The following is a 12,382-nucleotide window of genomic DNA, read 5'->3' as shown; positions in this document are numbered from 1 at the left end:
GCGGGTGACGGGCGGGTCTCGGGCGGGTGACGGGCGGGTGACGGGTCAGGGTCTCGGGCGGGTCTCGGGCGGGTGACGGGCGGGTGACGGGTCAGGGTCTCGGGCGGGTCTCGGGCGGGTGACGGGCGGGTCTCGGGCGGGTCTCGGGCGGGTGACGGGCGGGTGACGGGTCAGGGTCTCGGGCCGGTCTCGGGCGGGTCTCGGGCGGGTGACGGGCGGGTGACGGGTCAGGGTCTCGGGCGGGTCTCGGGCGGGTGACGGGCGGGTCTCGGGCGGGTGACGGGCGGGTGACGGGCGGGTGACGGGTCAGGGTCTCGGGCGGGTGACGGGCGGGTCTCGGGCGGGTGACGGGCGGGTGATGGGTCAGGGTCTCGGGCCGGTCTCGGGCGGGTCTCGGGCGGGTCTCGGGCGGGTGATGGGTCAGGGTCTCGGGCCGGTCTCGGGCGGGTGACGGGCGGGTGATGGGTCAGGGTCTCGGGCCGGTCTCGGGCGGGTGACGGGCGGGTCTCGGGCGGGTCTCGGGCGGGTGACGGGCGGGTGACGGGCGGGTGACGGGTCAGGGTCTCGGGCGGGTCTCGGGCGGGTGACGGGCGGGTGACGGGCGGGTCTCGGGCGGGTGACGGGCGGGTGATGGGTCAGGGTCTCGGGCCGGTCTCGGGCGGGTGACGGGCGGGTCTCGGGCGGGTGACGGGCGGGTGACGGGTCAGGGTCTCGGGCGGGTGACGGGTCAGGGTCTCGGGCGGGTCTCGGGCGGGTGACGGGCGGGTCTCGGGCGGGTCTCGGGCGGGTGACGGGTGGGTGATGGGTCAGGGTCTCGGGCCGGTCTCGGGCGGGTGACGGGCGGGTGACGGGTCAGGGTCTCGGGCGGGTGACGGGCGGGTCTCGGGCGGGTGACGGGCGGGTGACGGGTCAGGGTCTCGGGCGGGTGACGGGCGGGTGACGGGTCAGGGTCTCGGGCGGGTCTCGGGCGGGTGACGGGCGGGTGACGGGTCAGGGTCTCGGGCGGGTCTCGGGCGGGTGACGGGCGGGTCTCGGGCGGGTCTCGGGCGGGTGACGGGCGGGTGACGGGTCAGGGTCTCGGGCGGGTGACGGGCGGGTCTCGGGCGGGTGACGGGCGGGTCTCGGGCGGGTGACGGGCGGGTGATGGGTCAGGGTCTCGGGCCGGTCTCGGGCGGGTGATGGGTCAGGGTCTCGGGCCGGTCTCGGGCGGGTGACGGGCGGGTCTCGGGCGGGTCTCGGGCGGGTGACGGGCGGGTGACGGGCGGGTGACGGGTCAGGGTCTCGGGCGGGTCTCGGGCGGGTGACGGGCGGGTGACGGGTCAGGGTCTCGGGCGGGTGACGGGCGGGTGACGGGCGGGTGACGGGTCAGGGTCTCGGGCGGGTCTCGGGCGGGTCTCGGGCGGGTGACGGGTCAGGGTCTCGGGCGGGTGACGGGCGGGTGACGGGCGGGTGACGGGCGGGTGACGGGTCAGGGTCTCGGGCGGGTCTCGGGCGGGTGACGGGCGGGTCTCGGGCGGGTGACGGGCGGGTGATGGGTCAGGGTCTCGGGCCGGTCTCGGGCGGGTGACGGGCGGGTCTCGGGCGGGTGACGGGCGGGTCTCGGGCGGGTGACGGGCGGGTCTCGGGCGGGTGACGGGCGGGTGATGGGTCAGGGTCTCGGGCCGGTCTCGGGCGGGTGACGGGCGGGTCTCGGGCGGGTGACGGGCGGGTGACGGGTCAGGGTCTCGGGCGGGTGACGGGCCTCTGCAGATACTGATAAATGAAAGTGATGATGTAACTCAGCGAGGCTCAGGACGGCGTTTCCTGCGGAAAGCTTCACCTTGTTCTTGGCGAAGGACGTGTTGAGAACGCTCCGGGTCTCCTTCCCCGTGTAGATCACCACGCCGATCACGGTTCCTGCCAAACACACAGAAGAGGAACGTGATGCAGCTCATTGCGTGACTCCCAGCACACGCCAAGATGAACGGCGAGACAGCAGCGGTAAGGCCGAGCCTCTCCAGCCGACGGGCGCCTTCAGGATCGTTTGGAAGCTCATAAACGCCGATCAATACTTCAGCTTTATTTGCCAACTGATTCCAGCGGCCTTATTACTGAGGATTAATGACTCATTAATATTAAATGAGCTTAACGAGGAAGCCTCTAATTAACCCAAACACAGACCATGAAACCCCCAAACCGTAAAACATGGCAGCAACGTAACTAATGAAGAAGAAGAGAAAGGAAAGCGAGGAAGATGGATGACTCCTGAGCGACGAATGGCGGGAAGAGCTCAGCGGGAACCTCCTCCACGAGGAGACGGGCCGAGGAGGAGGAGGAGACGGGCCGAGGAGGAGGAGGAGACGGGCCGAAGAGGAGGAGGAGACGGGCCGAGGAGGAGGAGGAGACGGGCCGAGGAGGAGGAGGAGACGGGCCGAAGAGGAGGAGGAGACGGGCCGAAGAGGAGGAGGAGGCGGGCCGAAGAGGAGGAGGAGACGGGCCGAGGAGGAGGAGGAGACGGGCCGAGGAGGAGGAGGAGACGGGCCGAGGAGGAGGAGGAGGCGGGCCGAAGAGGAGGAGGAGGCGGGCCGAAGAGGAGGAGGAGACGGGCCGAGGAGGAGGAGGAGACGGGCCGAGGAGGAGGAGGAGACGGGCCGAAGAGGAGGAGGAGACGGGCCGAAGAGGAGGAGGAGACGGGCCGAAGAGGAGGAGGAGGCGGGCCGAGGAGGAGGAGGAGACGGGCCGAAGAGGAGGAGGAGACGGGCCGAGGAGGAGGAGGAGACGGGCCGAAGAGGAGGAGGAGGCGGGCCGAAGAGGAGGAGGAGACGGGCCGAGGAGGAGGAGGAGACGGGCCGAGGAGGAGGAGGAGACGGGCCGAGGAGGAGGAGGAGACGGGCCGAGGAGGAGGAGACGGGCCGAAGAGGAGGAGGAGGCGGGCCGAGGAGGAGGAGGAGGCGGGCCGAGGAGGAGGAGGAGACGGGCCGAGGAGGAGGAGGAGACGGGCCGAAGAGGAGGAGGAGGCGGGCCGAGGAGGAGGAGGAGGCGGGCCGAGGAGGAGGAGGAGGCGGGCCGAAGAGGAGGAGGAGGCGGGCCGAGGAGGAGGAGGAGGCGGGCCGAGGAGGAGGAGGAGGAGGCGGGCCGAGGAGGAGGAGGAGACGGGCCGAAGAGGAGGAGGAGGCGGGCCGAGGAGGAGGAGGAGGCGGGCCGAGGAGGAGGAGGAGGCGGGCCGAGGAGGAGGAGGAGGCGGGCCGAGGAGGAGGAGGAGACGGGCCGAGGAGGAGGAGGAGACGGGCCGAGGAGGAGGAGGAGACGGGCCGAGGAGGAGGAGGAGACGGGCCGAAGAGGAGGAGACTCAGGTGCGTTGCAGCAGAGAAACTCTGGCAGGACGGTGGCACTCGAGGACTGGAGTTGCCTCTAAATTCACGTATTATACGTCATATATATTATACGTCGCCTCATTCTCCGGGTCACGCGGGGGTAGCAGCTTATGGGACCCTCATAACTTCAAAACTTGCTGTATTTTTTTATTTACATTTATTTAACGAGTGTCGGAAAGTCGAAACAACGCAAGTGGAGGACCGCCTGTAAATAAAGAGTCACAGACAAACGGGCAAATGAAAACTGATTCCACATCCGTGAGAACGATTTGTTGACGCTGCAGAAGAAAACATCGCTGCGTTCGTCCTGTTCTAGGAAAGAGAGCAGAACTGGTTTGGACCAGGATCTGAAGCTGGACCAGCGCTTCAGGACCGACTCCTGAGCATCTGCTTAAGCTGCTAGCTTGTGGTTAGAAATAAGGCAATTTCAACACATTATGATTGCAATTTGCAGGTGTTTCTACTAGAGCTGCACAATTAATCGTTTAAAAAAAAAATAAAAAATTGCAATTCAATTGATACTTACGATCTCGTTTTCTATGAAAAAAAAAACGTGTAATGTAATGGACGTTGTAGGAGAGAGGAAAAATGTGGGAGAAACAAAAGGTGAGTCAAAACCACCCTAAACATGTTTAGTACTATTAAACTCTGTTCTGTTGGGTTTTTATTTTTAGTTTTTTTCTTTTTGCCATTGAAATAGGCTCAGTTTAAAAAAGTAGAGTTTAGTAGCAGTAGTTTTTTTTACCGAGTATTCTAATCAGATACATAATGCAGATCCATTGAACCTAGAATTGATCAGAAAATGTAAATATTGCAATAAAAACAGGTAATGGAAGCATCTGCTAGCTAGCTAGCTAGCTAACTAGCTAGATAGCGAGAGAGAGAGATGATAAAAAACCAGCATAATAAATAAAACTGAAGTAATTCTTATGTGAACGTTCCCACTGGCTCAACATGCAGTTGATGAGAAGTATTACCATGTAAATAACACACACACACACACACACACACACACACACACACACACACACACACACACACACACACACACACACACACACACACACACACACACACACACACACACACACACACACACACACACACACACACACACACACACACACACACACACACACACGTCTCCCTGCTACTATCTACCTGCTCTGCTCACTGCAGCACCTCCACCTCAGCTGCATCCCAAACATCTTCTTGGCTTTATTCCAGCCATAGAGGATCATTATTTTCCTGCTTTTCTCATCACTTGTTGATCTTTGGCTGCTCCTGATTGGACGTTACCGTCAGTTTAAAGCTCTCTGATTGGTGGAAAGTGATAAAGGTGTTATCCTGAACCCTGGAGTCGCTGAATAAACACTGCATGTTGTGTTTGGATCGTAAACCTCCTGGAAAAGCCTGGAAAACGTCTGTAGATCAGCTGAAGTAGAAGCTATCCATCACAGTTCCACGCTGCGTTGCTGGAGATGCGTTGGCGTCTGAGGATGGAAACATCTACTTACCGGAAGCAACGACTGTACTGGCCCACAGAGTGTTTTCAATGCTCAGACTCTCCTGGATCTGGGGGTCCGAGTCTTCCTGCAGGACAAGTTAACAAAATAAAACTCAATTTACAGCCAGACACTTAAACAAAGGTCAAATATTTTACAAATCAAAGCAGCTGAAGTGTTTTGTTTTAAATAGAAAAAATATATAAACTAAAACGGAATAAATTTATTTTCTACTTAAAGCAACGTCTGATTCCTTCTGCTCGGCGCAGATATTTAATATATTTATCACCATACAGAATCATTAAAACACAGTAAAACAAAGGTATGGGCATAATGAGGATCACTTCTGTCACCACAGAAAAACTTCATTTCTGTCTTTAATAATCAGAATTCACTCGAAAAAAGTAGAATTTTATCTTAATTTGCTTCTCTTTAATCTTTTTTGTGCATTTTATATTCTATTTGTGTTATTTTCCGATCATTTCTGGACCAGAATTCAGGATTTTGTTGATTTTTGTGACTGAAAACAAATTCAGGACTTTTATAAACAGTTTATGAACAACTCCGTAACTTTAATTTTTCCTTTATCTGATAAAAAAAAGCATCAAATGATTAAAGTTTTCATATAAACAATCCTCTGAGTTGCTGCAGTTTGTCACCGTTTCAGACCATTAGAGGACAAATAAACATCAAAACACTTTTTTCATGATGTTCCTTTCAGATCAATCAATCTGCTTCATAATCAAAACTAATAAATATTTGGTTTATTTTAACCCTTTAAATTTTAATTCTAAGACAAAATGTTCTTACTTTTGTTAAAAATAAAAGTAAATAATAGACTTGGATTTTAATTTAAAAAAATCAGAAAAAATGCTCTAAGAATATCTCATTAAATTAATTCAACTTTATTGTGGCCTTGAGACGGACTGGAGACCTGTCCAGGTGTCCCTGTCCCTGTCCAGGTGTCCCTGTCCCTGTCCAGGTGTCCCTGTCCCTGTCCAGGTGTCCCTGTCCCTGTCCAGGTGTCCCTGCCCAGGTGTCCCTGCCCAGGTGTCCCTGTCCCTGCCCAGGTGTCCCTGTCCCTGTCCAGGTGTCCCTGTCCCTGTCCAGGTGTCCCTGCCCAGGTGTCCCTGTCCCTGCCCAGGTGTCCCTGTCCCTGTCCAGGTGTCCCTGTCCCTGTCCAGGTGTCCCTGCCCAGGTGTCCCTGTCCCTGTCCAGGTGTCCCTGTCCCTGTCCAGGTGTCCCTGCCCAGGTGTCCCTGCCCAGGTGTCCCTGTCCCTGCCCAGGTGTCCCTGTCCCTGTCCAGGTGTCCCTGTCCCTGTCCAGGTGTCCCTGTCCAGGTGTCCCTGTCCAGGTGTCCCTGTCCCTGTCCAGGTGTCCCTGCCTGCTGGGACTCCAGCTGCCCGCCAGCCTCAACTGGACTCAGCCGGATGGAAAATATCTATATATTTAGATTTAGTTTATTATAGACTGCGATGGACTGGCGAGCTGTCCAGGGTGTCCCCTGCCTGTCGCCCAAAGCCGGCTGGGATAGGCTCCAGCTTCCCCGCGACCCTGAACTGGATTAAGTGGTTCAGAAAATGAATGAATGAGTTTATTATAGAGGGACGATGTGAATCAGCATTAATCATAAAGAAAATATGTCTCGGACCAGATTTTAGCTCTCAGAACTAATTTCCATCTGGAGTCTCTGGACTAACAACACGCACGCACGCACACACACACACGCACACACAGAGACATGAATTAAACACAAGACTATTAGAAAGGATAAAAAAGTTCAACATTTCATAATAAAACAGTAAGATTACTCCGGTAAGAAGTGCATGTGTGTACAGTAACAGCTCCGTCAGACCCCCGCCCGCTGTGACGTGCACTACAACACTACAACGGACACAGAATGATTAGTGCCGACACATCTGTGTGTTTGACAGATGTTGTTTTGTTTCTGTTCAGAATATTTCTACATAATTTCAGCTCTGCAGAAGTTTATTCCATTCTGTTAAATGAAAATGTTGATTGTCCAAAGGCTGTTTGTGTTCTTGTTACGGCTCATTGCTCAGCTGCCGTCCATCGTTTGGCTTTCATCATTTTCACACGTTAATGTAAGAAACTTTTAGAGGTGGAGGAACCAAATAACTTTAATGTGTTCAAACCTTTCAGTCGCATTCATTTCTAATCAAACACATATTTCATTTTAACTTTTACCATTTAAATACCTAATTATTTTAAGTTACATTGTTTTCATTAAAAAAAATAAAATGCATGTTTGGGAAATCAGTTCAGTCTTAACTGTCTATTCCCAACATGACTTTTTTTTTCTTTCAACATAAAAACGGTAAAATAATGTAATTAAACTCACATTTAAAAGGGTTAAAACAATAATTATATTTAATTTCTTTCAGAAAATGAGCTGATTAAATGATTCAAGGATTTGAGATAAAAATTCAGAAATATTGTGTTTTTATTGGAGTTTTTTTAGGAAAAACTTTTCTGTCCTCTAAAGAGCTGAAAAGTCAGACAACTATAAATCCAACCCTGGAAAAATAAAGTAAAGAAAAGTACTATATGTTTGATTTTATCTTTAAATAAAATCCTCACCATATCAACATGTATGTGAAAAAAATAACATTTCGTTCACACATAAAAACAGCAAATTTACGCACTTAAACTGGAATTTCAAGGGTTAAAAAAATACTTTTTTTGGATAATAAATTGTGATAATTTCACATAAATTGTGATAATTTCACAACGTGAAGCTCTGGAACATCCAGTCTTTAGCGTGGACGTTCTGTCCTGTAACGACACAAAGAGCAGTAAATCCTGATGGAGGCCAAAAACGAGTCTGATCAGCTGATAGCGGAGCAGAGGTGTGTGTGGCGGTACGCTCTCTGCCTTGTCCACACACTCCGCAGATTCGGCGTGGCGATAGAGGCTCTTCATTAGAACAGTTCAGGGAGTGAAACCTAAATGAGATTGGGTGATACAAAGCCCCGGAGAGCCTCTCGTTTCAGCCTCTTTTCAACACAAACGCTGAAAATGGCCTCAGTCGGGAGTCCAGGCTCCGGTTTCAGCTCAAGTTGCCGGCCTGATATGATAATTATGATACCTAAGCAGCCACATCCTGTCAATCATGAAAAATAAATGCTTGACCGCTCTGACATTGGCATGGCGCGGCCATGTTCATCACTGCGCAGCATCTCACTGCGGACCGCGGCAACAAAGCCGCCGTATCCGTCTCCACATGGAGAGAAAGCCTCATAAATAGGTGAGTTGATGTGCTGCAGATCTGTGGGAACTCGCCTTCGTTCCCATCCTGCTCAGACTGAAAGCTTTGCAAAGGAAGGAGGATGAATGAGCGCAGGAAGTGCTCGCTCACTAAGCCTGGTGTGTGGCCAAGAGTGAAGACGGACCACAAAGCTGCCCTTTGTGCTGCAGCCCTCCTCTCTGTGGGGGCTGCACTAATCTGCTATTAATAAAAAACCTCTGAGCAACAAGCAGGAGGGACGAAGAGACCCAGCGCTGCAGAACCTGCCCGCCGGACAAGACAACGTGTCCAGATGCAGACGCAGCAACTGGTCCACACATCGCTTGTTTTACTGGGAGGGAACAGGAACGGTACCCTGGTGAAGTTCCCCTCGAAGCTGTGGATGTCCAGCTGAGGCTTCTGGGCGTAGACGTAGGCTCGGATGGAGAACAGGTCCTGAGAAGAGAAGGACAGGTCTTCATCATCATCATCATCATCACGTTCAATCCGATATTTTCTTCGCGTTTAGTTGTTGTTTTTCCATTTTTAGTGCTACGAGCCGTTCAGTGTGTATAGTAGGTCGTAAAGAGGGGCGACTTATTAAATATCCATCATACGTCCTGAGAAGTTTTACGTACAAAGTGTAGAATTGGAGTAGAAGAAATAATTGTTTTACGTGGGATTTTCTTCGTAGTTTGGTTTCTCTCATCTGTCAAACAGATGCTAAATTTCCCGTCCATCACGCGTGCCGTTTCAGGAGAGAGGAAACAAGCAGCTAGCTAAAACATAGACGCCAAATCTGACATGTCAATCCGCATAAATTGGTTGTTTTTCGAGGCCTGAAGGAGCTAAAGGTGCAGTACCTTTAGAGACCAGTGGTGGCAGTGTAGAGCAGGTTAGCGGAGTTGTTGCCCACGAGAAAGCAGCCTGACATATTAATGCCGGCACCGACCATCTACTGTGCAGCTCCCTTTCTAGTCTCTTCAGAGTTTCCAGGTTATCTACGTTCACTCTTCCTTCGGTGTTGGACTACCTAGCCTGAGGGGATTCGTCCCCTTTGGTTTCCATGGCAACACATACATGTGATGTTGCTTTCAGTACATCTGATACCAGAGATTCACCGAATCGTAACTTACCCCCACGGCTGGTAGTCGCTGTGTGCAGCCGACGGCGACTTTCAGCTTCCAGTCGGTTTCTCCATCCAGCTGATCCGTCCTGATGAAACATGCGCCTGAAAAACAGAAAGTTAAGCCTCTTCACCTCTTCATCACATCGCTGAGGACAGGAACTCATTTAAAAGACGTTATAATACGACTTCACACGATTTAAACACAGTAGTTACAAGCAGGGTGTTTATGTTCCAACCTTCACTAAGCAGAGACATTCACTCACATCTGAGTTAACATCGGAGCAAAGTTAGCTAAAGCTGCCGTGGATGTGGGTCCTGCAGGGAAAACGTCTCTCTTTCGCCTTACTCCACGTTACTCAGGGTGGGTATTACCACTCAGCAGCGGATTATTTACAGGTTTTTGTGTTACCCAAAGTTTTCTTGAATATAAAAGACATTCTCAGATAAATATTTTATGGCACCCAAAAAATCGGAACCGAACCGGGACAAAAGCATATCGTCACAGCCCGATATGATGATAAAATTCACATATCTGGGACCTCGTCTTAGCGTTAGCAGCTAATGTAAGAGCCTGCGGTCTGAAGCTTGTTCCATCCTCCACCAGAAGCCAGAACTTCGTTCTTGTTCTCGAAGCTCCGAGAAGGAAATTATGTCATTTTGTTCGTGTTTGAAGACAGTTCTCGACACATCGGGCTGCAGAACTTTTTTCTTGCGCGGCTCCAAGAAGTATCGTGTGATTGGTCGGACGTGTGAGGTGGGCGTGGTTAACACGGAGAAAGCAGGAAGCGGAGTTGCTGCTTCCGCGTTTTTACTGTTGCAGATAAAACAGATTGTTTTGATAAAACAGCTGATCAAGGTGGTGAGAAAGTACCAACATTTTTACATTAAAACACTCGGACCCGGCTGCGTGCACGACCCGCCCCGCCCCGTGCACGACCCGCCCCGCCCCGTGCACGACCCGCCCCGCCGCGGACGAAGTTGCTGGTTAAATATGAAACTAGAAACTCGGAGAGCGGAAACCTCCGCCAAGCACGATGTTAAAGAATCCTTTTAAAACATTCCTGGATCCAAACGGTGATCCGGATCACCTCCAGAATTTATTCAGTTCGTCATTTTCACATTTCCAACAACTCCTGAAATGTTGATAAAAATCCGTCCATAACCTTTTGAGTTATCTTGAACACAAAGACGGCGGTAAAAACACAACCTGCTGGAGGAAACAACCGGGTTCATGGCACATAAAGCAGACATCGCCCCCCGCAGTGACCCCTCCCCGCTGCAGACCTGCTTCTCCTGGAGGATGGATGGACCCGACGAACAAGAAGCTTTTTCTTGTTCTTGCTTCTCGTGGAGGATGGAACAAGCTTTAGCATTAGCTAATCAGCCGCCTGAACCTAAAGCAGTCAGATCAGCAGTAAAACCAGCTGCTTCGGTGGAGGAAAACCTCACAATTACACTTTTACAAATATAAAAACATACATCTCATTTCCATGTTTCCATGGTAACAGCTTACTGCTCCGGAAACTTTGGACATCCGTAAGAAATGCTCAAACGGTTCTGGCTTCCAAACAAACACGACTGTAGTGAATAAACACAGGAGGCGGGGCTCATTTGCATATTACCAGATCCCAGAACCATAAACAATAAAAACGTTTCAAAATATGTAAATATTAAAAATATCTTCCTCCCTTTAACATTCAGATATTTACAGCATCCAGTCGTTTACCCGGCAGCCTCAGTGTTTAATTCGGACCGCAAAGCAAAGCGTGTGGCAGCCTGATAAACTCTGAGCGGCTGTATTGATCTGTGGTGATATTACATATGAAACAACTGATGGATGAGAGCAGCTATCTGACACAGAGGTCAAAGGTCAACGATAAAGCATCCCAGGAGGGTTAAGTATGATGGAGAACATCAAGACAAGGAGGATGATTCATGCTTTCCTTCCACGGCAGAGGCAGCTCAGCTCCTCACATGAGGGGAAGAAAAAAAGGTTTGGAGGAGACAAAGACGTCAACACCTCCCTGTGGACAATATTGACAAAATAAAGATTGATGGAAATGACGTCCTGGGAAGGTTTCCTGAGAAGAGAGTCATGTGACGCAGCGCATCGATCTGCAGGAGGAACTCACCAGTTTTCTCCGACGTTCTCAGGAAAATCATGTCAGCAGGAACCCGCTGGTTCTACAGGAACACAAACGGAAAGACGGGAATGAAAAGTGCCAGGAGCACTTAGAGAAGCTGCAAAGCTTTAAATTCCACATTTATTCTTTTAAATTCTGGTTTTTATTCAGTTTTCAATTAATAAAATGGGACAGAAATCTGTTAGCATTTATAGTTGGATTTTTTAATCCTCTCCTGCCTGCATTGGTTATTCCATACCGTTTAGTTTTCCAGTGTCTGAGTACAAGCCTACGGACCATTAACACAGCAGGTCTGGACCGCCGAGTCTGCTAAACCGTCAGGGGCGGAGCTTAGATCTGAGAACTAAAATGACCACTGGAGTTCCTCAAGGCGCCATCATGGAGACGGTCTTTGCTGCAGCCTGGAGAATGAGGCGGGGCTGGATGTCCCGTCAATATTCTGATTGGATTAACCCGAACCCGAACCATAACCACGCCCATTTGTCATACAACTCCGCCCATTGGACCTCCAGCCCCGCCCCATTCCCCAGGCTGCAGCTGGGGGGTTGTTACCATCATGGGCTCCCTCTCACACAAAAACTGTTAAATCCTCCCCACAGTTACGCTGATGACACACAGATCTACATCACCAACATCACTTCCAGAACCAACCAGATCCCCTGGAAACCAGGTTCAGGTCTACCTTCGGTTCCCAGATCCAGAACCAACCAGATCCCCCTGGAAACCAGGTTCAGGTCTACCTTCGGTTCCCAGATCCAGAACCAACCAGATCCCCCATGTGACCAGGTTCAGGTCTACCTTCTGTTCCCAGATCCAGAACCAACCAGATCCCCCTGGAAACCAGGTTCAGGTCTACCTTCTGTTCCCAGATCCAGAACCAACCAGATCCCCCTGGAAACCAGGTTCAGGTCTACCTTCTGTTCCCAGATCCAGAACCAACCAGATCCCCCTGGAAACCAGGTTCAGGTCTACCTTCTGATCCCAGATCCAGAACCAACCAGATC

The 12,382-nt window shown here is 51.7% G+C and overlaps 1 protein-coding gene across 2 annotated transcripts in view; it reads right to left on the bottom strand.

Moving 5' to 3' along the window:
- The window catches only part of atp9b (ATPase phospholipid transporting 9B), a gene marked incomplete at its 5' end in the record, with an annotated part of 77,986 nt that overhangs the window by 42,511 nt on the left and 23,093 nt on the right, over window positions 1-12,382 (bottom strand). For both annotated transcript variants that reach the window (XM_079259049.1, XM_079259050.1), the window contains 5 exons: window positions 1,820-1,896; window positions 4,871-4,946; window positions 8,481-8,561; window positions 9,242-9,336; window positions 11,367-11,418. In XM_079259049.1, the coding sequence (XP_079115175.1) occupies window positions 1,820-1,896; window positions 4,871-4,946; window positions 8,481-8,561; window positions 9,242-9,336; window positions 11,367-11,418 (381 nt within the window). The remainder of the gene's footprint in view (window positions 1-1,819; window positions 1,897-4,870; window positions 4,947-8,480; window positions 8,562-9,241; window positions 9,337-11,366; window positions 11,419-12,382) is intronic.

This window comes from Telmatherina bonti (genome assembly GCF_933228915.1).
Source record: "Telmatherina bonti genome assembly, chromosome: 19".
In the NCBI taxonomy this organism is placed as follows: Eukaryota; Metazoa; Chordata; class Actinopteri; order Atheriniformes; family Telmatherinidae; genus Telmatherina; species Telmatherina bonti.
The sequence above is the reverse complement of the archived record's forward strand: the minus strand, read 5'-3'. Positions and strand labels throughout refer to the sequence as shown.